General features: G+C 53.4%; 7 protein-coding genes across 7 annotated transcripts; 2 read left to right on the top strand and 5 right to left on the bottom strand.

Moving 5' to 3' along the window:
* Positions 1-484: 484 nt before the first annotated feature.
* On the top strand, positions 485-3,885 carry CPAR01_11912 (uncharacterized protein; the record flags this gene model as incomplete). Its single annotated transcript, XM_060496170.1, has 2 exons — positions 485-885; positions 939-3,885. 2 exons carry the CDS (start codon positions 485-487, stop codon positions 3,883-3,885), a joined length of 3,348 nt encoding a protein of 1,115 aa, XP_060344955.1.
* A 257-nt stretch (positions 3,886-4,142) lies between these two features.
* Positions 4,143-6,188, bottom strand: CPAR01_11911 (siderophore iron transporter mirB; the record flags this gene model as incomplete). Its single annotated transcript, XM_060496169.1, has 6 exons — positions 4,143-4,698; positions 4,754-4,876; positions 4,938-5,190; positions 5,251-5,596; positions 5,651-5,921; positions 5,986-6,188. 6 exons carry the CDS (start codon positions 6,186-6,188, stop codon positions 4,143-4,145), a joined length of 1,752 nt encoding a protein of 583 aa, XP_060344954.1.
* Positions 6,189-8,417: 2,229 nt separating this feature from the next.
* On the top strand, positions 8,418-9,278 carry CPAR01_11910 (uncharacterized protein; the record flags this gene model as incomplete). The annotated part of the gene is made up of 1 exon (XM_060496168.1): positions 8,418-9,278. One exon carries the CDS (start codon positions 8,418-8,420, stop codon positions 9,276-9,278), a length of 861 nt encoding a protein of 286 aa, XP_060344953.1.
* Positions 9,279-10,613: 1,335 nt separating this feature from the next.
* On the bottom strand, positions 10,614-11,627 carry CPAR01_11909 (thioesterase domain-containing protein; the record flags this gene model as incomplete). Its single annotated transcript, XM_060496167.1, has 1 exon — positions 10,614-11,627. One exon carries the CDS (start codon positions 11,625-11,627, stop codon positions 10,614-10,616), a length of 1,014 nt encoding a protein of 337 aa, XP_060344952.1.
* Positions 11,628-12,641: 1,014 nt separating this feature from the next.
* Positions 12,642-14,423, bottom strand: CPAR01_11908 (cytochrome P450 6A1; the record flags this gene model as incomplete). Its single annotated transcript, XM_060496166.1, has 3 exons — positions 12,642-12,821; positions 12,924-13,989; positions 14,086-14,423. The coding sequence occupies 3 exons, from the start codon at positions 14,421-14,423 to the stop codon at positions 12,642-12,644; spliced, it is 1,584 nt and encodes a 527-aa protein (XP_060344951.1).
* A 2,478-nt stretch (positions 14,424-16,901) lies between these two features.
* Positions 16,902-17,936, bottom strand: CPAR01_11907 (uncharacterized protein; the record flags this gene model as incomplete). Its single annotated transcript, XM_060496165.1, has 1 exon — positions 16,902-17,936. One exon carries the CDS (start codon positions 17,934-17,936, stop codon positions 16,902-16,904), a length of 1,035 nt encoding a protein of 344 aa, XP_060344950.1.
* An 884-nt stretch (positions 17,937-18,820) lies between these two features.
* CPAR01_11906 (kinesin motor domain-containing protein) lies at positions 18,821-23,505 on the bottom strand (the record flags this gene model as incomplete). Its single annotated transcript, XM_060496164.1, has 7 exons — positions 18,821-18,868; positions 18,928-20,606; positions 20,666-21,548; positions 21,608-21,901; positions 22,127-22,546; positions 22,678-22,771; positions 23,423-23,505. 7 exons carry the CDS (start codon positions 23,503-23,505, stop codon positions 18,821-18,823), a joined length of 3,501 nt encoding a protein of 1,166 aa, XP_060344949.1.
* Positions 23,506-23,675: the final 170 nt, after the last annotated feature.

Below are 23,675 nucleotides of genomic sequence, written 5' to 3'. Positions count from 1 at the left end.
TCACGGTCACCTCGACGTATCACGGCATTCATCACTATACACACACCGATAGACTGGGATATGTGGTTTTGGCAGAAGGACCGTTGGTGCGTTAAGCTCGCCAGAGGAGACAGTAGAGATGGAGCCGTTGATGGAAGCGGCAATGGCGGTGGTGGTCGTTCCATCAATGGTATGAGAACATTTGTGGCATTAAGAAAGCTTTCAAAGGCGTCCGCGCCTCGAGGTCGAAACGTACGACCACTCAAAGAAAAAGTGCGGTAGCAGCTATTGGTTCAGGATAGTAGAATCTCTCTGATAGGGTCGCTTCAAACTACCTGAGGGGCAGATGTATTGGCCAACGCCGCAAGCTGCATAAGAACACAGGCTCAGTACTGCAGCCTGATTGTTCAACCCCCTCAATATTTGCCAAGTTCACCCAGACATCTCCATTCCCGGAACCCCTCCTTAGTCCTGGTGCAGGAACCCTCAACGGGGCGACTTAATCATGGAGGCTGCTGGCCTAGCTTCAAGTATCCTGACTTTCATCGACATTTGTTACAAGGTAGCCAAAAGAACTTACGAAATTTACGAATCCGCGACGGGTGCCACAGCCGAAAACATACACGTAGGCAATGTCATCATCGACCTCGAAAAGGCTGCAGCCGAGTTGAGTCCAGTCTCCAGAGGACATGATGCGGAGTTGGCAAAGTTGTCAGAGCAGTGCCGAACCTTGTCAGACGATCTCTTGAAGCTTCTTGCAGGGCTAGAGAGGCGCGAGAAAAGGTTGTTCCAGAGTTTCAAGGCCGCGATTGCCGGTGCGCGCAAACAGAAAGAGGTCGCTTCGATTGAGAAAAGACTGGATCAGTACCGTCAACAGATTATTCTTCACTTGACACTCAATATTTAGTGAGTTAGCTCAGGAACCCAGCTAGAAAGATGCATGACTGACCATTTTGCAGCCGAGACCAATCGCCCATCAAGGCTCAACTCGAGCGAATACGAGACGATAGCAGTCGACTTGAAAACGAGCACGCTGCAAAGTTGGATGCACTACACAATCAACTCTCCGAAGTACTAGAGCGTATGGGAACTACTAGCTCGAGACCGTTGTGGGATCAGCAAGTTTCAAACGATCGTGACTTCATAAAGACACTCTCGCCTCCTGTCAACGAACTTGACCAAGACGAATTTTCCGGAGAAGCCTCCCACAAGACACATACAGCCAATGAACCATCTACACACCACATTCAGTACCATGCGATTGTGGGCAATGATCTCAGAGATCTCGCAAGACTTCTCCATGATTTCAAATCGTGTGCCAGTACTCTCGAGGCAGAAAATAAGATACTTGACAGTTTGTACTTCGACGCGATTTTTCAAAGAGAGAACAGCGTCTCCGATGCTGTATCAAACACTTTTGCTTGGACAGTCGATGGTTTCCCGCCATCCACCACTTCAGAATCAATCGACACAAACGGCTCAAATTCTCCGAGAGAGTCTCGACGATCTTCCTTTTCTTCCTCGCCCAAATCAGAAGAAGAAGAGCTAGTAGATCACCATCGCATAGCTTTGGAGAAGGAGCTACTTGAAGAGACTCAAAATCGGGAGGCTATGTCTCAGAGCCTTCATTCCTTCTTGGCAGATGAAGGAGAGGTTTTCTTCGTCTGCGGGAAAGCGGGCAGTGGAAAGTCAACGCTCATGAAATTCCTTAGCCATCACTCCAGCGTAAGAGAAACGCTGGTGGATTGCGCCAGCAAACGAAAGCTTGTGATCGTCAACACATTCTTCTGGAGCTCTGGCGATCCTCTTCAGAAGTCTCTTGAGGGATTCTACCGCGCTGTTCTCTTCCATACTTTAAGGCAGTGCCCTGAACTACTTGAAACGGTCATTCCAACTCTTACTGGGATAGGCTTCTCCCCTCTTTCAGCAGCCATATCACTCTCAGAGTTAGAGGCGGCCTTCAGTCGTTTGCAGTCATTAGAGAACGCCGCTAGCTATCTCTTCTGTTACTTCATTGATGGGCTAGACGAATATGAGGGAGATCCTCTTGATCAGAAACATCTTGCAGAGATGCTAAGAAAATGGTCACGGAAAGATAATGTCAAGATAATTTGCTCAGCCCGGCCATCGACCGTTACCCTCGACATCTTTGGCGCCAGCAAGACATTCTTTGAGCTTCATAAGTTGACCAAAGCCGACATACACGCCTTTGCCGAGGATCAGATTGGAAAGTATCTGAGCGAGCCTACTTTCGAAAAAGGTCAAGCGGTATGTCTGAGTATGATTCACAAAATTGTGGAACGCGCCGACGGTGTGTTTCTCTGGGCAAGCCTCGTCGTCAGGGCTTTGTTGAATGCGGCTCTAGAACACGAAGACGAGTTTTCTATCCAAAAGAGGCTGGAAGAGTGTCCCAAAAGTCTCAATCAACTTTTTCATCAGATGCTTGACAGCATTGATCCATCTCCATCCGTGAGATTGCGGTCGACGATTCTCTTGCAGCTGTTAGCAAGCGAGCCCAGAATCCGTCTCAACGCCCTGGCGCTCTCGTGGCTGGACGAATCTCGTACTTTGCGATCGCTAATGGGTCTACCCAGGCGCTCAAATCATGACAAGTACACCGAGACTCGGATTGAAACAGAGCACAGGAAAGCACGAAGCCAGTTGCACACCTTGACAAGGGGCTTGGTTGAGATGGAGGCAAGTGAACATTTGGCATACCTCATAAGTACCAAACACGGCTGTGGGTCCTACTACCAAACCTACTTTTGCTTTTTCCATCGGACCGTCAGAGACTTTCTTGCGAAAGAATGGTTGCCAAGCCTAGTTCAACGGCCGCTCATAACAGCCGAGCAAGAGGCAGCAGTAAAGGCCGAGCTTCTGATAGCAGAGATTAGACATTGTCCCGAACCGCATCTCCATTTGTCGGAACATGCTTTTCCTGGTTGTTACTTCAAGGTGTTAGACTTTTTCATCTCTTTTCAGTTCTCTCCAATTCAGCGTCTAGATTTTTTTACTGTACTGGTTCAGGAATTGGCTGTTGTTGTCTGCGGCAATCAACAACACTCCCCACCTTTGTTATCACAAAACATTCTAATTCCCAAGTCTAAGCAACAAGAGGAAATGGGTCCAACGGTGTGGGAACCCTTTTCGTTTCTGCACTTCGCTGCGACTTATGGCATGGTTCAGTACGTCAAGACGACTGTGGCGAGTATGGACAATCCGACTATTGTTGATACATCTAATGTCAACCTTCTGATCACGGCCGCGTACTCGTCTGTTCCAGCCTTGGTAGATTTCTTGCTTCAAGAGGGCTGGCATCCGAATGAGCTTGTCATAACTTGTGGTCTAAAATCGTCTCTGAAGGGCGAAAGATGCTTTGTATCTGTTTGGGAGGCCTTCTTGTACCGTGTCGCAAGTTTTCTGAGCGTCTTTTGCGCTGACGAGTCTCGAACTCCTGTTTGGAAAGTCAGGAACAGAGAGAGTGTGGAGCGCTTGAACGATATGTTTTCAATTGTCGAAAGCTTTCTTCAGTCTGGGGCAGATGCCGAAGTGGAGATTCTTGTTTGCAATGGCACCACTTATTCGGAACAAGATGAAGAAGCCGAGACACTGACTAGCCCAGCTTATAGGGTGTCTTTTTCCCAGATTCTTCAGTTAGCTCAACCGAAAAATGCGGTGGCACTCCAAACCCTTTTAGTGAAGCCGAAGCGGAATGTTCTCGGCAGAATATGGGGTCGTACGACAATGCGGAACCCTAAAAGTCGAATCGAACTCGCAAAATACCCTATGGCTACTATGGAATATTTAATGAAAGAGAAGTGGGAAGCAAAAGGGCTTGTTTCTCTAGCGGCGAATCGTGTTTACCTCGGATTTGCGTATGCTGTTAACATAGCTAATTCTCATTGAATACATCTTCTTCTCGAGAGACTATACATAAGTAGTAATTAAGGATGTTTTCCCATAAATCGGGACTGCTCGTGCAGGCAGCACTTGGGCACGTCAATAATATTCCTTCGATAAATTTGACTTCGTCGTTCTCCGAGGAGATTCATATTCTTCTATTACTTTGCTTTATGTAGTGTAAACAGACATTTGGAAGAAAGACTATCTGGAGCCATTCCTGCTTTATTTCGATTTCATCCACGCAATACCTGTGCGCTCAACTAGAAGACTTGGCCCTTGGTTTGTTGCACCTTCGCAACATTGACATTCTTCCACAAAAACACACAAGCCAGCGCCAGAGGCATGAAAGCCGCACCGCAAATAACCATATGCCGCTGAACATCTCCATAAGCATGCACAATACCAGCGCGAGCGGGAGTTCCCCAAGCATACGAAAGCTGAACCTTAATGTCCCCATAAATCGTAGCAGCATCAGCCTTATTGTCCTCGGGGAGGTATTTTATCAAGAAGTCGAGGAACTCATTCGTCCATATGGCGCCGGAGATGGCGCGGCCGATGGACCGACCGACCGAGGTGGCCAGGCCGATGAGGGCCAGCATCACGCTGACTTCGTTGTGCCTGACCACGGACATGACGGCGAGCTGCTCGCAGATGATGATTGTGCCGGCGGACACGGCCTTGAGGATCTGGCACATGATGATGTAGCCGATGTAGGTGTCGGGGGTGCGGAAGTGGATGAGGAGGCCGGTGGAGAGGCAGGCGACGGGGATGGCGGCGCAGGCGATCCACTTGTAGTGGTTGGTCTGACGGATGAGACTAGGAATGTGGGTTAGCATTGGAGCTCATTGGGAGAAGGTGTGGCATGGCTTACAGTCCTACGATGGGTCCCCAAGTGCAGGAAGCAATCGTGTAGATGTTGCCGATGAAACCAGCCTGGCTAATGCTCTGGCGGTGCACGACCTGGAGGTACGATGAGAAGAAAGAATCCCATGAGCTAGTTCAGAACGTCAGCGATTGTCTCCGTGGATTGATTTGAGAGATGTTGGGTTAATTACCTGAAACTCAACCCGATGACACCAGCCACGGCGGCCGATCCTAGGATAGTCCGGTCTTTGAGGTTGACCCATGGAACAAGAGGTGTAGTTGCGTACTTCTTCTCCCAGAAACCAAAGGCAACGAGACAGAAGATTCCAAGGATAATCATGGCAATGATGTGGCCGGCAGCCCACTTCTTGGCTGTGTATGAGACCAAGCTGAACGGCAGCAGGAATAGGGAGAAGCCGAACATGATGAGGAACATGCCGACGACTGAATGTTGTTAATGGACACGCTGAGGTTCCGGCGTCAATAGAGTTGCCTCGAACTTACCATCAAATTCTGTGCAGTAGAAGAAGAATGACTCCTTCAGAGACCGGCCGCTCTGCTTCAACTCCGGTCCTTGGCCCAGCTTGTACGCCTTCCTGAGGTTCCACCACAACATAATCGTAATCATGGAACCAAAGGCGGGGAAGATGATAGCAAAAGAGCCAAACGCCCATCGGAAGCTGCTATGGTCGTTGAACAGCTGCGCAACAATAGGTCCGGCGAATGCATTGGCAATGTACGCGGTCGAGTTGAGCGTGTAGATAATCATTCGGTTCCGGATAGACGTAGTGTCGGAGATGAGGACAGTGTGAATGTAGCCAATACTACCACTTCCAACAGCCCAAAAGACCTAGTTCGATAGTGTAAGTAACAACTTGGGTAGACAAGAAATCAGAGGACGAACCTGTGCAGCGGCGTAGGTCTCCACGTTGCGGCAGACAGCCATCAAGATCAGGCCGAAGCAGCAGAGGAGATGGGCCAACATGTAGCCTTCCATGCGACCAAAGATGTTGAGGATCTTGGCGAGGGGCAACTGCGAGACACCGCTAGCCAGGCCTGAGACGATACCGGTGGTGGCGGTTAGGCCGTGACGGCGGAACGATGAAGTAACGTAGGGTCCGAGGTTGCTGTTCATCTGTTGTTGCATTGAATGGGTGTAAGACGTCACCCAGATCCTAGGAAGAGCATCTGCGTCAGTCCGGGGATCATTCAAGTCCTGCTATCTTGGATCACACTTACAAGATGTAGGTAAAGATGAGGGCTCTCCAGGTCCAAGCCGTGGTGATAGCCTGGATCTTCTTGACACCATTCTGGGCCTCCTCCTTCTCGCTCTCGACATCATTGTCAGAGGTGATCTCCGTCGTGGTCTTGCCTGGTGTCTTTTCGTCGAGGCTCTGAGTCTGGCTCTCGGCTGCGGCCTGCTGGACGAAAGGGGAGCTCATGATGGGCAACTCTTGTCAGGGGACACTGATTTGGGTTGAGATGCGGGTATGTCTTGAGACGGAAGAAACAAAGTCTCAACAGTGGAAATGTCAAGAAGGGCCCCCGGGTTATGTAGTCGACTTATCATGCAGAACAAAATACAAAGTACAAAGTAGGAAACGATTTTCCATTGACAAGAAGCTTAACTCGAAAGGACGAGCAGAAATGTTACGTAAATCCACTCTACCAAACCACGGGTACCACATGCAGCGGAACTGGCAGGCCGAACGAGACCATCTTGTCAAGGGCCCATTTCCGTTCAAGTTGACTGTCGGGCACGACAAAGTTCCGGCATCAGACGAGACCGTACGGCACAGCGAGTGCAAAAACTTCACATTGACCGTGGCCGGACGTATTGGTGTCCCTCTCGAAGAGCGTGTCCAGTCCCCGAGTTTGCACGAACTCGATCCACACGTCACGACTTGGCACTGGGCAGCATCTTTTTGTTGGCTGATGGTTGGCTAACCGGGCGAATATCTCGCCGCGAATGGGTGTCCTAATGCGGTAGCTACGAGCCTGCTTCTTTAGATGTGGTTCCGCCAAGTGGGACACAAGACGTCGTATTAAAGACTTTTTGCGCTGCCATCTGCTAGAAGCGACATCGCGTAGCCTAGACTCTTAGAGCGGTTCCCGCGCTGACCAACGAGCGGGCGGGATGTTGGGTCCTCTGAAGGTCGTATCGCGCCGGCTTGGCGCGCGTGCAGTTGGACGGTTGGCAACGGATCAGATAAAAAAAAACTTTGATGCTTGGCCCGCATGCAAGAGCGGATCTGATAAGATGAAAACGGGTCACCATCGGGGGCATCCCGGGATCTGGGTGGCCCCAAGTTCTAACCGAGGACATCCTTGGGATCCATTTTTGAAAGGCTCATGGGGCGACAATGTGACATTTCCTGCAACGTTGTTCTGCGGTTGGCTTCATCATCTATTGGTCATGGAAGTAAGCTTATACCTGGGTGGGTTCACGTGAAATGTTCGAAAGTGCTGAGAAGTTGACTGAGTAGGTCATGCAGCCTGGCACCACCTTGGGTCTCGTCGTGATGCCACAAAATATTTTGCAGTGCGTTTTGCCATGGCTTAGAGGAAGAAACATCTCTTTCAGGCTGATCCTTTCCGATGTACTCATTTGATGCGCTGCCTTCATTGCGCTAGATAGGTCTTTGTGGATATTCCATAGCTCAAGATCCAAGCACTTAGGACCCCTCGATGTTAGGATGGGGCAGAACAGCATCGACTCCACTTACTCCGTAGACTGATAGGCAGCGATAGCGTAAGGCAAGGTTATGGGCAGACCGTTCCATATGATGCTTCGTCTTTTCGGAATTGTATTCCAAGTGTTCCCAAACTCGGCCGAGTTGAATCTAGACCCCATACCTCTTTGGATAGATATAGTAGGTTGGTTTATCGCCACAACACTTCAGATACCATGGGAGTTGAAGGAAGGATTTCCGTGGAGCTGGTCCTCGAGGCTACAGCGTCGGAATCCCAATCCCGGACACAGTCTCTTTGAGTCGTGTCTGTCTGTCGCGTCCACGCACTAGTCGCATTATCTGTTGCGGGAGTGGAATCATTCAAATATGTTGATGGGTGCCTTTCACTCTTCTCATCATGACTCTGTCGGCAAAACTTCACCATACTAAGTATGAATGAGGCCAAGCGTCACACAAGCTCTGGGTAACTCCGAGCACATCAGACTGCAAAGACATCAAAAAGTCAACATCTGAGCCCAGCCATCAATTTTTACCTGGTATCCTAGACTTGGCCTTGCAAAAATCTTGCCGATGACCACCGCGGAGGCTTCAAATGGCTTGAAGGATCGTTGACCAAGAGACTTGTGTGATGGTGGTCGCAACAAAGTTCGCTTTGCCGATGGATGCGCTAAGCCACTTTTGGGACCCTGAAAATCCCAGGCAACGACAAGTGGAGCCCCTTTTTGTCACTTTCAACCTTCGTCTTACCTCTCACCCATCTCCGACTGCTCAAGCTCGACAGTCAAGGTCAGAGGCCAAGGTAAGCGAGCGAGCGAATCTCTATTGAAAAAGAACATATCAATTCTGACAATCGGCCAGAAACCTTGGTGCGAATTTAGCTGAGGCGCCGAGCCTGCCGTTGGACCCCAGCACCCATCAGGACATACGGAGTACCCCCGCGTAGATCCTCCCACCATCACAGCACCCAACCGGTAAACCATGGCCAACATCTTCCGCCAAGCCATCTCATGGCTCTACACCACCCTCGCCGTCTCCATCCTCGGATCATGGACCCTCCTCATCCTCGGCGGCGTCGGCCTCACAGCCGTAGACTCGAACCCAGGCCTCCTTCAGCTCATCGCCTTCCCCTCTCTCCTCACCTTCCTCGTCGCAAAGCTCATCGTCGCCGCCTCGCCCTCGACAGCACTTCAGCAGCAGCCCCAAGCGAACCCCCGGAATGCCGTCGCAGCTCCTGCTCCCGCCGCCGCCGGCGGTAACCTAGCAACTTGGCTCGCAACAGCAGACTACGGCTCCCCCCACGGCGCCCTCGTCCTCTTCCTCTTCTCCGTAACCTGGCTCCTGCAGCTCGCGCGCGTAGTCTTCGCCCTCTTTCTGGTGGTGCTCATGGGTGCCTTCTTCGTCTTTGCGTCCTCGCTCGACGCAGCCGATAAAGAAGACAAAGAAGCCGGCGGCGAGGGTCTCTTCTCCGACGACGACGGCGCGCGCAAGAACTTCACCACCGCGCTCGCCGAGTTTGAGGAGAAGGCGGGGATCGGATTGGGCGATTACCTCGTTGACAATCCCTGGGTCGTGTTTCAGGTGTTTGTGGCACTTTGGGGCATGATGAATCTGTTGCTCATGTATCTTTCCGTGTACGCTTTTGGGGCGTTGAAGAAGGTGTTGACGACGCCGCTTGAGGCTTGGGCGAGGAGTGGTCAGGAGGTGGCGGCGCCTGCTACTGTGGCTGGGGGGACTTCAGCGGCGGCAGCAGTGGCAGCGGCAGCGGAGACGAGGACCCCGGTTGTCATTGTTGAGAAGGAGAGGGTGGTTGTGCCGGCTGAGGCGCAACGTGGAAATTGAGTATCGGCGGAGGCAAGAGAAAGGGTTGACAGTCAGATGAGTAGGGAAGAGAGGCAAACGGACGGCCAGACCATATCTGGATCTGTGGCCTCCCGTTGCCAAGCCGGAGCGTTGAAGAAGCTCGGGCCGGGACTGGGTGCATGGGGACACCGGACTCAGCTCCGGGTGGGTCTCTCCGGCGCCTGCCCGCTCAAGTTCCTCCGCCTCCGGGGAGGCAAACGGGACAAGACAGGGAAGGAAGCAAACCACATGTACCTGCCAGGCTACCACCAATGGAATACCATGGAATTCTTCACCCCGTGACCCTCAAACAGACCCGCGTCCGTCCAAGAGCTGCCTGCCCCCTGCCCTCAGTATCTCTCAATCAACCAAGGCAACCGTGGTGCAGTGGTTTAGCATTCCAGCCTCCCATTCCGGGAACCAGCTGGGGACCTGGGTTCGAACCCCGGCGGTTGCAATTACTCCTTTTTAAATTGTTGTAATAGTTTTATTCCAGTACCTCGACTTCCTCCTTTTGCTCCGGGACCGCAGGATCGTCCGTACCTATCTACTTACTATCATAACGATCCCCGTCTAAATTAGCATTCACGGGCATTAGGAAATAAACAAGATGAGAATAAAAAAAGAGTTCGCCACCGGTGTGGCTACATCTCTGGCGCTCATGCTGGGATTCGAACTCGGGTACTCGCAAAGCCTGTCGTCGAGTAGGCTGGTTAGCGTATAGAATGTTGGCCTTTCACCACTCCACCACCCAGCCAGTTTGACCTGACCCGTCGACCTAGACAGGCGCCTGCTGGCTGGTGGCAGGAACGGAACTGAAGGGGGTTATATACCCTTCGCGCTGGGATATGAGGAAGGTACATCCCAGACGCATCCGCCTGGCATGATAGCTCCCCTCGAAGCCTTCCACATTATCCCAAGAATGCCCACCAGTGTCAGCGTTCGTAGACTGAATCAAGACCTTGAAGGATTCAATCAAAAAAATTAATCAATGTTCTCAAAATCCAGTCTCATAAAGACGGTGAGAGATACCATCCAGCTATGCTTTCTGATGTGTTCATCATCAGTGCTCAGGCATCACTCGACTACCAGGTAAGCATGGCAGTGCAATGCGACGGTCTTGCGATCACCCTTGATTTGACCATCTACGTGAGCCTCAATCCTCGAGCTGAATGAGAAAGACGATCTCAACCTCGATTAGCATTAAATCAATGACATCTGGCTCTACTCTCTCCGTGCTCTATTTGTTCCGTATGCCAAAAGTCCTTGCAGCAAAGTAAACCCAATCCACGCCATGCATCGCAAAGCACACACATCCATCCTTTGACTTCCACCTCATATAGTAACCCCTTCCAGTATCTGACAAGCCTCGTTAATCTTCTCCGTGATCCCATCACAGTTCGTCCAAGCAAACATATCAAAATGACTCCCCTCCGTCAACAACACCTCCTCAACAAACCCTGGACAGTACCCATCCCACCCAAGCTTCTCATCCCCACGATACACATCCACGGAACTGATTCCCTCGATCGGCATCGGAACATGCTCCTTGGCCTTGACGAGCACAGCCCGCGGCGGCCTCTCCCACATGACCTCGGCCGTCTCCTTCTCCTCCTTGGAAACGTAAAAGTCCTTTTCCACGTCCGCTTCATCCGCCGTCGGCCCTGCCCTTTCGCCTCCTCCATCGGAACTATCGGCATCAGCATAGCCAACGGCCTTGGGAACCTCCACCTCCGTCTCACTCGCAGCCCCGCACCTCGGCATCTTCCAAACCCTCACAGCCTGCCCGGCCATCTTCATCGCCCTCTTCGCAAGCCTCACATTCTTCGGCTCCTCCGTCTCCAGTTTCTCATCCTCGACAAACCTCCCAATCTTGACCTCCGAACCCTTGGGCCAGACGGGATACACACTATCCACGAAGAGCAACCCCACAATCTCAATATCGCGATCCTCTTCGCCAACCAACCTCGCAATCTCCAACGAAAGCAATCCGCCCAGACTCCACCCGCCCAACAAAATCCTCCTCCTCTTCAGTCTCCCGCCATCAGCAGTCGTAACATATGAGTACGGCGCCTGGGCGGGGAACTCCCTCCCCTTGGTAACCGTATTCCGAATCATTTGCAGGTACGCCGCCGCCATTTCCGGTACGCCGCCTTCCCATGGCACACCGGAGTGGAAGCGCGGGTTCGCGATGCCGAAGACGGCGCGGCCTGCGAGCTGGGAGAGGCAGTGGTAGGCGAAAGTTGTGCCGCCGCCGTCGTGGATTAGGATTAGGGGGGTGAGGATTTGGCCGCGCGGGGTGGCGGGTTGGATGACTTCGCATTCTGTTGGGGCTGGGTGGGTGCGCATTTTGGGCGGGTTTGTGAGGGTGTTGATGCCCTTGGATGTATCGTGCGGGTGAGGTTTCTGAGTGAGGGAATTTGCCGACTGTGGTGGTTGAGCGAGATGACGGGATCGCGAGCCAATCTTGAATTCGCGATCGGAGAAGTGCTGACGATGATGCGGGGATCCCAGATCCAAAGTTCTTTCGCTCACTCTCTCTCTTTCGGTTTACTCGGAAGATGACTTTGGATAAGGTAGAAGATATGAGAGGGTGAGAGATGTGAAGAGGGAAGAAGAATATCCGCAGCGTAATATGAATGGGGTAGACAACGTTCAGTGAGACTGGAGGATGACTGTGGTTGAGGTTGAGAAAAGGAAAAAAAAGATGAGATGAGATTTGCGCATGTCGCAGAGTCGCTACTGCGCCCACCTTTGCAGTTACAGCTTACCTACAGGTTCTCGAGCACATGCACGAGACGCAAGCTGCGCCTATTTGGCATGAAGGATCCGCCGCCCACCTTACTTTACTAAACCATCAATCTCACTCGCCCGCCACAGAGTGCGAGTGTGTAGACCCCTCCAGACGTCCTGTCTGCAGCGGGGCGCGGGGGAATTCCATTCCCTTCCGCATCGGCGTTCGGCGGTCCCGTCTTCGGAGGGGGAAGGGGACCCACCGGTTCGGGGGTTTTTCTGTGCATTTATATCGCCGAGTCGGGGGCCGAATATGAGTCTTTCCTGATGATGAAGAGAAACATCATCAGCGCATTACATTCTACAAAAAACATAGATCTTTTTGGCGCCAGGACCACCAGTCGCGAATCTTTTTCCTCTGAGCAATGAAGTCGAATTAATATCGTCTGAAGATGGAACCCGACGCACAAGTAAAACTCCCCTGTACATGGAAAAAGACACTATCTTGGATGGTCACGGGAAAAGAAATCCCAAGTATACTTCTCTTCCATCATTACTTCATAAACGTGATTCCATTCGATGCAATCTAGATTAGATCATCTACTCACATCAAACACTCCAAGAAACCTCCTACGCCCTGAGTGAATACTTCAAAAACATCTTCTCCCTTGGCTTGGACGCAGAGTGCTTGTTCCGATCCACAGAGTCCTCGGGCACCCTCGCCATTTTGTTCCCCTTGGCGTCCACCAGGTGATAGTCGAACCTCGCGACAAAGAGCGCCGTCGTGACGGCCATTTCCATCTTCGCAAACTGTTTTTCCAGAGTGTCAGCAGTCATGTCCGTACGAGACATCTTGAGAAGAGATACCCGGGTATATCAGGGAATCATGCAACACCGAAAGAAAAGACTCACCCTCATCCCGAGACACGGATGCCTCCCAGCACCCCACCCAATAAACGCATGCGGATCCTTCTTATCCTCCTCCCGCCCAGGCAAATACCGTCCCGGATCCCACCGCAACGGCTCCGGGAAGAAACCCGGATCCATATGCGTGGTATCGAAGTGATACACAACATACGCATCATTCGGCACAACCTCACCACTCCCACCGATAGCAACATCTTTCCCGCTCCCGTTATACCGGAACCCGCACCCCGTAATCGTATGCCGAATCGTCTCCTTCAACCCCAAATCAATCATCGGAAACTCGGCCTCCCACGTCTCCATATCGAGCCTCCCCAGAATCTGCTCGGCGCTCTCCTCCTCGGACAGCCTATGCCTCGCAATAACACCGTCCACCTCCTCCTGCACCTTCTTATACCACGTCTCCTCCGTCGCCATGAAACACAGCAGGTACGCGGCGTTGATCCCGCTGTTAATTAACCCCGCAAACAGCGCGCCGACGATAAACGCAACCATCTCGACCGTACTATCCCCGTTCTCCATCAGATATTGCAGCGCGTCGCTCCCGGGAACCCCGCGATCCTTCCTCTCCTTGATAATCTTCTCCAGAATCATGTACATCTGCGCGCCGCTATACACCCTCCTCAGGTGCCCCACCGTCGGCATCCAAGGAAACATGACCTTCGTCGCCGTGCTCGCGCCGTCGATCCCCTCGAATATCCGCAGCACGCGCTGCAGCAGGTCCTCGTCTTCGGCAATCTCGTCGCAGCCGACCATGCGCATCGTGAGCTTGAACACGAGGCGGTACATGTCCTCGAACGGATCGCTGATGCCCTCCGTCTTCGACCCGGCGATGTTGTTCGCGACGGTCGAGGTCTCGCCGACGCGGGCGGCGAGCTCGTCCATCGTGTCGCGCGTGTCTTTGATCAGCAGCGGGAGGCGGGTGTCGAGGAGTTCCTTGCGGAGGAGCTTAACGAGGTTACGGTTGAATTTGGCGCCGAAGCTGTCTTCCTCGGCTTGGGTACCGTTTTTAGCGACGTCGATGCGCGGGGTCGCGTTGAAGAGGGCGCCGTATCTGTGATGACGGTGTCAGTCGAAGTCATCACCGACCCAACCATCTCCCACTGCCACTGCCACCCAACACCAACAACACGAGACGTCAAACACTCACCCCTTTGTAAAATCCAAATCGCGACTCTCAAAAAACACACGCCGCCCAGCGTCCCCAGACAACCCCACAATCCTCATCTTCCCAAAATAAAAACTCCAGTTCCCGAACCGGCCCGACCGCGCCCCCTCGGCCAGGAAATTCCCCCGGTCCGTGAAGAAGCGCGGCGTGCCGAGGACGGGCCACCCGCGCACCACCTTCGGCGCGTTGCGCGGGAACGAAGGGCGGTAGGCGAGGAAGCCGACGGCGTAGGCGAGTCCCGTGAGGAGGAGGACCCAGATCGACGTCGGCCACGTTTGCGGGTGGAGGAGGGTTTGGGTTGCTGCTGTCGCGAGGGACATTGTGGCGATGACCGACTTTCTTTTCCCGGTTTTGTTGATCTTCTATTGTTGTCTGGCGGTTGGTCGTCACCCTTTTCTTGAAGATTGTTTCTTCTTATCTGGCGATGTTTCCTTTTCCAAGAGAGCTCGAAGAGCTCACGAAGATGAGATGAAAGATCCAAGAGACGACTTCACCAAAACAGAGTTGCAGAGAAGGGAACAGAGAAAGTAAGAAACGAAGAAAGAAAGGTAGGAACGATATCAGTCTGCGTAATAAGAGCAGATGGGAAGTGGGTGTGGCTCCAGCTGAGACGAGTCCGTTCGAAACGCTCGGGTAAAGAGGAGCGAGTGGAAGATGGGACTAACACCAAGTGACCACCGCGCAGTGAAGTTACAAGTATGAACTAGCTGATGATACCCTTGTCATTGAAAACTCACAGACATCCATCACCTTTTCCCTAGTACGGAATACTGACTTTGGGGCCTGCGCTAAGGTAAAGCCAGGCGAGCCAGAGGAACTTTGGAAACCCAGGGAACCTTTGTTCCTCGTCTTCCTTGCCGTCATTTGGAACCCCTCATTCAGTCTCGAGCAAACGATCGGGGAGATCCCTACTACGATCACGCACCACCCTAGAATGGGGAACACGTCAAACATTTCCAGTTGTGTTTCCCCCGCGCAAGCTTCTTGAATTCCCGCCTAACTGCACCATGTCCCCGGATTGCGCAGTACCCAGATAGCTTCTCAAGAAAGATGTCGTGCGGCGTGGCAAAAAAGCCAAAAAAAGCTTCAGGATATCATGTCGTCAAGGATAAGAGCTCCGGCGGCGGGATACCAAACCTCTTCCCCTCGCCTCAGTTTCCTCATGCCGCCTCTGCGGTTCCCTCTTGACGGGTCATTTGAACGCGATCCAAAGTCCCAAGCTTGCGTATGCCAGGACGTCGCTGGGTCCATTGAAATGCTCACGAATACGCAACTCCCAATTGGGTAACGCCCCCTCCAGGGTTCAAAGGGTCCGCGATCTGCTTCCCTCGCTTGGCGGGCTGCATTCCACTCGCAGGGCCCTAGCTCGAGCAGCGAGCTACCCATCTTGCCGTGCTTGCCTGACACTGGTATTGTACTTTCGAATACCGCAGTAGCTTCAGAACATGCACCGGGAAGAAACATACCTCTTCGTTTCGGTGCTCGACTCTAGGTACTCTTGAGAGCCCACCTGTACCAACCCAAAGGCCGGAATTACCAAGACATCTTTCCAGAAGCCCCCCGCCGGATCAGCCGCTAGTGGCAGACGGCGCACGGCAGATGCCTTAGCCGAAGGTGAAACTTTCCAAACGTTGAGGGGCACGACGGGGGCAGGCAGGGGTATGGGGCAGGTCGGTTGGCATGTTTTGCTGCAGACGTGCATATCCCGTTTGCCGTTTGGAGATGCCATCCCAGGCACGCTTGGGAGCTTGAGCCAGCTCTGCTCGCGTATTCGCACTCTTAAACGAGTTTAACGAGGCGAGGCGGGCGCATAACTACCCGTATGTCGTTCACGGTTCACCGCCTTGGTGAAGGTAGACGCTTGTTGATGCATCGGTTGGGAATACTCGGTCATGGAGCTTTTCGAGATGGGTCTTTCTACTCCTGCTCCTAGGTATCATCCGATCTACGGAAGACTACTCGTACACTAGAAACCGACTGTAAGGGGAAGAAACGAGATTCGAAAGAAGACAGAGGCTCGTATTCCTAGGTTCTCTCGCCCAACCTCATCTCCATGCTTCATTCTACTCCGTTCGCGTTCTGGAAACTTTGGGATTCCCTTTCATTACTGCCTTATATCCCACCCGTCCCTACCGGCAATATAGAAAAAGAGACTTTTCACCTGCGCCGGGATTTGAGCCAACAATCCAACGGTTCCCTCCCCTTTTTGTCCTCATCTTCTCTCCTGATTAATCTTCAACTTGCATTTACCCAGATGGCCGCGATACCACCCGTTCCTACCAACAACCAAACCAATGAGCCAATGAACCATCTCTCCCCTTCATCTACACACGTTCGCTCCCGCGCGTCGCGTGGCTAGAGTTCCCGAGTGGGAGAACTACAATCATCATCACCAATCGCCCATCATCCGGTCCTTCAATCTTCGCTATCAATCTAAAGTTCGTCTTGCTCTGAGTGGTGGCCCGTCATCAGATACTGAATATCAAATCATTGGCAGGCGTAGACCGTGTCCGAAATATAATAAACAAGAAGAAGAAAGGACTGAGTCAAGACGTAAAGCTCTTGAAATCGTATACTTTAATAAACCTAAAGGAAAAGGGGTATCGTCTAATAATGCAAGCTATGCCACCATTCAGTCTCTCACAAGACCCTCACCACTCCGGTCCAACGTTTCCCGTCAGACTCATGGCCCAACAAAGTCAAAGAGCAGTACCTTTCCTCTTCATCACGGGACCAACACCAACGCCCATGACATCGCCTCCAACAAGAGCCATCCAGTCCCAGAAACCATCAGCTCACTAAACAGCCTCCCAATCCATAGCCTCAACCATGAAATCAAACTCATCCTCCTCCATCTCAACAACCCCTCCACCTACACCACCACCGCCAGCACCACCACCACCACTACCAGCCCCCATCTCCGCCTGCACCCACTGCTCCGCAACCGCATACCCAGCATCAAACCCGGCAAAGATGTACCTAAAAATCCTGTCCAGGTCGTAGCTCTCCAACGGCGCCGTCCCAGCCCTCTCCCTCGCCGCCATGCTGCTCCTCCCACCCGCCACGGCCCCCCTCCCCGCGCCCCCGTTCCCGCTCCCGTTACCGTCCGGGTCCGCCGGGTCCTCAGCATACTTCCACCGGTTCCGCAGCTCCTTGGCCCTCAACAACTGAAACACAACCTCTCCGCTCCCCAACGCCTCGTGAAGCGGATTATCCTCCTTCTCCAGCGCCGCAATCACGTTCTGATGATACGTGTGCGTCGCCTGCTGCGTCCCGTTCCCCTGCCTCGTCGTTGATGTCGTGGTGACCCACCCGTCCCGCGAAATGGTAATCCCAAACACACCCATCAAATGCACCAACGCCCGCTCCAGCAACATGTAATACTCGTAAAAGTCGAGCTTGAACATGAGCTCCGCCTCCTCGGCGTCCGTCTCGCCCCCGTACAGCGGGGATTCAGGCCGTGCTATGGCGTGGTGGTACCCGTGGCTCAGGTACGGCAGCTTCCACTTCAGCCGACGGACGATTTGGATGTACCGCTTGAACTCCTGCTGCGCCGAGAGGCCGCCGCTCGGCCGAGGTGCGTGAGAGGAGGTTGTGTTCGTGTTTGTATTCCCGCTGTCGTTGCTGTTGGGCGTAGCCGTCCCGGACGTGGAGGTAGCCGTGGCGGGTCGGTAGGCGCCGTTCTTGACCGGGGACGGGGGTCTCGGTGTGGCGGGTGTGATGATGGAGGAATGGTACTGGTTTGACTGGTATTTGTACGAAGGTTGGGCTTTGCCTCGGGCGGCCCAGATAGAGTCGCCCAGACCCTTCTTGGTTTTCGAGATGCCGTTCATTTCGAATCTGGAGGCGTCGGCCGGCTGGGCGTGGGTCGTTTCTTCTCTCTCGTTTTCGGGGTCACTCGCGGTGGTTTATGTCGTTGACAGGCTTCCGGCACAGATGCTCGATGATGGAAGCTGCGCTTGAAAAGAGAAGACGGAAATTGCGCTCGACTCCGTGAAATCGGGCAATGGCTGACGACAAAAGTTGGAGTTAAGTGTTGGCAGGCTACTTCGATAGCTTTGGACAGATGCACACAAATGATGGGTTGTAGAGACTGATTGTCAGAAAGAATATTTGCGCGAAACAACGTTGCTTGTAATGCAACACAGGCGACAAAGTCATCGAACAATGGACAACGGGCGTCGGCAGCCCCTTTTGTGTCTCACGTCGTTGTTGGTTCGGCCGGCGTCTATCGACCTTCCAAGTCGGAAAAGGGACTGGAAGCCGGGAAGTTGTCGGGCGGGCGAGCTTGTGAGGTAATGGATGGTGGGGTTGGAGCATTGGCACAGGCAGGGGAGGTTAGGTCCGGCCGGGCAGTTGCAGCGGGGAGACGCGCCTGACGCGCGCCAAGGGAAGTCGGCAATCCCTGGAAGGAAGGGACCTTCAGGCCATAATGCCTTACCTCAGCGCCTAAGTTCCCCACGGCTGACATCTCTATCATGAGGTGATGAGTGGATGCCATCTCCCAATTGCTTCACACAATCACTCTCATACTCCAATTGAGTGTGTACAAAGTGCCCTTGGGCTTGTATTGTATGTCGAAATCGTACTCATACGTATTTCTAGGATATACAGCTTCAACAATGCCCCGTCAGCCACGCAATAAATCCTCCAACGCCGGGCCCGGTTACCGTGACTCTGATCCAAGAACGCCTTCATCAGCCATCCGGCCGGTCTACTACGCCTTCTTCGTAGCCTTGGCTGTGCCAATGTGGGTATTATGAACCTGCTTCGCGTTAGCATGCTTCTCTCATACATGGGTATTTGCAGCCGCATCGAACTCACTTTGGTAGCAAAACGCAAACTCGTCACCGTCTCCTTCAGATGCGCCTCCAACGGGCTGACCATCACAAACATGAGCGTCTTGCTGTTACCCCCAAGGGAGTACTGGAGCAGATGCGTTAACTTGGAGTTGCGATAGGGGATGTGCCCGCTCTTCTTGCCGAGCGCCTCAATCACATCGCCGAGACACGACAGAGACTTGTTGATGTTCTGTGTCTCCCTCATCCTGGCGCCCTCGGCCTGCGAGTGTTTGAGCCGCTCAGAGCCCGCAAGATCCACCAGGTTCAGTGTACCTTCGCACCGCTCTCCCGTTGCCGAGTTGTAACCAGACAGCTTGAGGATGAAGACGCTGTGCGAACGCGACGACCGCTCGTTGGCCTTGGTAGCCGCCACTGACCGGTTGTTCTGCGCCTCAGCGAGCATCACCTCCACCGTATCCGCCGAATCAAGAGACACAGTCTTGCAGTTGAGCACTGCCGTCTGCTTGCGGGCATCGTCGTGTCGGATCTCGAGCTTGCGCACCCTGCCGTCCGACTCGCGGCTGTTGGGCGTCAACAAGTCGTTGAGCTCCTCGTTGTACACCTCAATAAAGGAGCCCTCCATCTTGTAGGTCCACTGCTTCTCCTTCAGCTTGGTGACCGTGTCATAAATCATGTGCGTCGCGCGAGGAATCATGCCGTCTGCAGAAGACATGGTGTGCGTCTTGCCAGATCCCGTCTGGCCGTAGCAAAAGATGCACACGTTGTAACCGTCGAGCGCGCTTTGCACGAGCTGCGAAATCTCGTCAAACACATCTTGGTTCTGGGCCGACGGGTCGAACACCCTGTCAAACTCAAAGTTGATGTTCTTGTTCGACACGTCACCGAAACTGTTGACTTCCTGCGTCTGCAATGCAATCTCGGCAGATGTCTTCTCGTCGGGGAAGGTGACCTTGGCCGGCGTACCCTCTGACGAGCTGAGTACAGGACGGACTCTGCACATGACGCGGATATTGCCCTTGAGCTCCTGGTACTTGTTGAAGAGGACGCGGCGTTCCGTCTCCTCCTTGATGAGCTTCTCCTCGGCCACTTGGGCCGCCTTGAGCGCTTCCTGCAATCTGGCTTCCATGTTGGAGAAGGAGTCTGACTGAGCCTTACTATCTGACTCGAGAAACTCGACATGAGACTTGAGCGAGTTGATCTTGGCCTCGAGGGTGACGTTGGAGGCAGAGAGTTCCGAAATGCTGGCTTCGAGTCCCTTTTTGAGACTTTGCTCGCGGTCCAAATCTCCCTTGAGCGTCTCCACTATGCCTCTCATTTCCGACACTTCTCTGTCCTTCTTTTGAAGGATGGCGTTGAGATCTTGCTGCTCATGGCCGAGCCGCGTTCGTAAATCTTGCACCTCCCTAGACTTCTGGTGACGCTCTTCCTCAATCTCGGCTTTGAAATGTCGCTCAAGAGCATCCAAAGCCTCGCGGTGACTCTTCTCCGCTCGTTGTGTCTCATCCTTGAGCTCGCGTCGCAGTTCGTCCAGCTCATGGCGGTGCTTCCGGGCTTCGTCCTCGAGCTCATACTTGTGACTGCGTTTTTCCGTCTCGGATTCAATTGTCAGTTTTTGCATCTGGTCGCGCATGTTGTTGATTTCATTTTGGAAATTCCCATTGCGGTCTTCGAGTTTGTCTCGTTCCGCTTCGAGTTCAGATACTGCCAGCCGATTAGTTCAGTCCGCGCTAAGGTAGCTCGTCGTCCGAACTACTACTCACTTCTCTTCTTGTACATCTCCACTCGCTCGTCCATCAACTCCTTGTCAGAGAGCATGACAGTCATTGACTCCTTCACCTGCTTAAACTGCGAGTCAAGCTCGGCAACCCTGCCCTCAACATCCCAGCCTACGAATTGGGTCAAGTTAGAATCTTTTGTGAGAAAACGAAGTCTAGAAGGAGAAGGGGATCTAGCTGGGGATCTCGAGTCCTTGATGGCAATAATTGTTTCTTCGAGTCTTTCCATCAATGCCCTCGATCGCTTAGAATCTGGCGAAGGCGTGACAGGATCGGTCATGCGACTGGCCTGCCTCTTCTTGGGCGACAGATCTGGCGGTTTCGTGATGGCCCTGCGCGATGGCGCGCGCATGGTGGCATTGTCCACTGTCGCGATGCTCGCCATGGTCGAGATTGAACTGACGCTAGTGTCTCCTCCATATTGGCTGAAAACCACTTGATCTTCATCTTGTGCTGAGCTTGTCGTACTGGCGTCGTCCTTGATGGATAGTGCGCCAAACCGACTGCTAAGAGAAACTTCTCTGTGCGAATGCATTTGGGACGTGTGACTGGCATGTCTAGCCTTGCTAGGCTGAAATTCAAGGGGTCGCAGAAAGTTCAGTCGCTGGGAATGCAGAGCCGTACCATGCTGTTGTTCTATTGGTCCATCAAACTCTTCCTCAGATCGATGACCGTATGCCGTGCGCGGTCTCGTATGCGGATTGGTGTTTCGGGTCCGGGACTGTCCGTGTACCGACTTTGAGTGAGCAAGGGAGGATTTTGCACGTTCATGGCCTCGGGGGCCGACGCTCGCGGAGAAGCTGCTGTTCTGATTGTATCGTGATGTCGTCGTCCCATTTCGAGGTCTGATATTATCTGGGTTTTTGAGCTGCTACGAGTCAGCATGTAAACGACATGTGGTTGTAGTGAGCGAGCATTGGGCGGTACAAAACGCAGCTCATCCCTGTCATCCGTCTTGTCGTCGCATTCCATGGCCTGGTAGCATTCGGCGTCTTGGACCTCGGCGTCTAGGAGTAGTCGAATGCAGCTACGTGTGTTGTCGCCGTCGCTTTGCAATCCCAGCCACAATTGGAGTCTACCGGAGACGCTTCGCATATACGTTGGTGTAGGTATTGAAGGACCGTTTTGAGGACGAGAGCGTGGTCGGCGGAGGGTGTTTTTGTGCCAGGGAAGCGGGCAGGACGCAAGCAGCCTTTGCCAGAGGAATGATCGAGAAGCGGCCTGGATGACAGCCCGCCAGATATGCCGTATAGAGCGAAACAGGTGCACCGCTATCCAAAGGATCGTCCGAAGACCGTCAAGCCGGAGAACGATGCAGGAGGCCGTAGTCGACTCGGGGGCCATGTCCAAGGAGACGGGACGTTTCGACGTCGGTTGTTCGGGATGAGGTGCGAAGTGGATGATTCACACATGGGCAACGCAAGGCAACGAAACTGGGGAACCTACCTCTGCCAATGTCGACCCGGGCACCCGCCTGACAGAAGGGGCCCTGGCGATGCCAGAAGCACCCGCGCCTGCCGCCGCCGAGGATGGCTTGGTCGGGTATTCGCCTGCCCTCTCGGCGAGGGTCTTGTGGTGCTTGGTAGCCGAATGCTCAGCTGTAGAAGGCACTGTCAGCAGCCGCAACCAGTCATCCCAGCGCAAACCGGGAGGGTAGTAAGACCAACCTGGCTTGGGGACCTCCCTCTTCAGGTTCATGGCGCTGTTGAGGGAGCCAATCTTGGATGCGCCCGGCGGCGGTATCATGGACGGGTGCGCGCGCGCGTTGCTTTGCGCTTCGTTCATTTCGGAGAGGCCAGAGGTGAAGGCGCCTGGTCGCGGGAGGTTGCTGTGAGGTCGCATGACGGAGGATCGGAAGTGATGCTGCTGTGAAGGGGTATGTTGTTAGCTGCGTATGGTCCATCGTGGCTTTGCTCTGTCGCTGCTCTGATTAATTGTAGCTTTGCGACATCGCCAAAGCTTCATGTCCCGGATCTGGATGTGAATGCAAGACATACCGTATTCTCCGCAGTGTCCATGTTGAGGATGCTGTCTACGCGACGAGCGACAACGGGTATGATGATGTGGGACACGAGGAGCAGCGCTCCGGTTCTGGACGCGGTAGGAGAAGACGTTGTGAAGTTGGAGCAGGCATGCGGCAAGGAGGAGCAGCAGCAGCAGCAGCAGCGGGAATGGCTCACAAAAAGAGAGAGCCCACAGCTATGATTGCAGTATGGGGAGGGGTGTGGGTTGTCAATCGTGACTGGTGGAGAGGTGCATCACCAGGGTCTGAGTGTTTACTGTGAATTGTGTACACAGTCGAGACGCTGCCACAATCGCACACAACTTGTGACAGCCGGGGGTGGGGACGGCTGCCCGGGGCAACGGGAATTGTGCAACGCTGACATAAGACGGACATGGGACGCCAACACCAGGTAGTACCTTACGTAATCACCATGGCTGTATCTGGATCGTCACTCCATGTCTTGCTGCCTGAGGCTCGATGTCATGAGAATATCCGAAGCTTCGCCGGAGGCCAGCTTACCTCAGCAGAATCAGGTGCAGCTGTCCTGATTCGGTAAGCGGTCGCGCGTCTTATCACTGCGTGCCACTGCATCCCCATCCTGCAGCCACCTCTGGCGCAACGCAACGTGGTGGTTCCCTTTTTTTTTTTGTTTTATTTCTTTTTATTCTTTAAATTTCACATGTCACTGCTGGCCGTCCGCCGCACCATGACGTTGGGAAGCTCATTCGCCAGCTCACGTCGCATCTGAGATTTCGTTGTCTCGCTGCTCCTTTCCCAACGGACCGGGAAACTCGGTGCTGGGAGAACCACAGAGGAACATTGAGTTGCGTGACACGAGAGCAGCTATTGCCGAGTCTCACTCCATTTTCTGTTCTTCAGCTTTCCCCTCCTTCTCTGGTCTGTCTGTTCGTTCTTCTCAACGTCTTTGCGTCGACCCGCCCTTGGTACGCCAAGGTCCATCTAAACAAAAAAACACCACGACCGTTGCGA

Source organism: Colletotrichum paranaense (assembly GCF_030867605.1).
Source record: "Colletotrichum paranaense strain IMI 384185 chromosome Unknown Scaffold_10.1, whole genome shotgun sequence".
In the NCBI taxonomy this organism is placed as follows: Eukaryota; Fungi; Ascomycota; class Sordariomycetes; order Glomerellales; family Glomerellaceae; genus Colletotrichum; species Colletotrichum paranaense.
The sequence above is the reverse complement of the archived record's forward strand: the minus strand, read 5'-3'. Positions and strand labels throughout refer to the sequence as shown.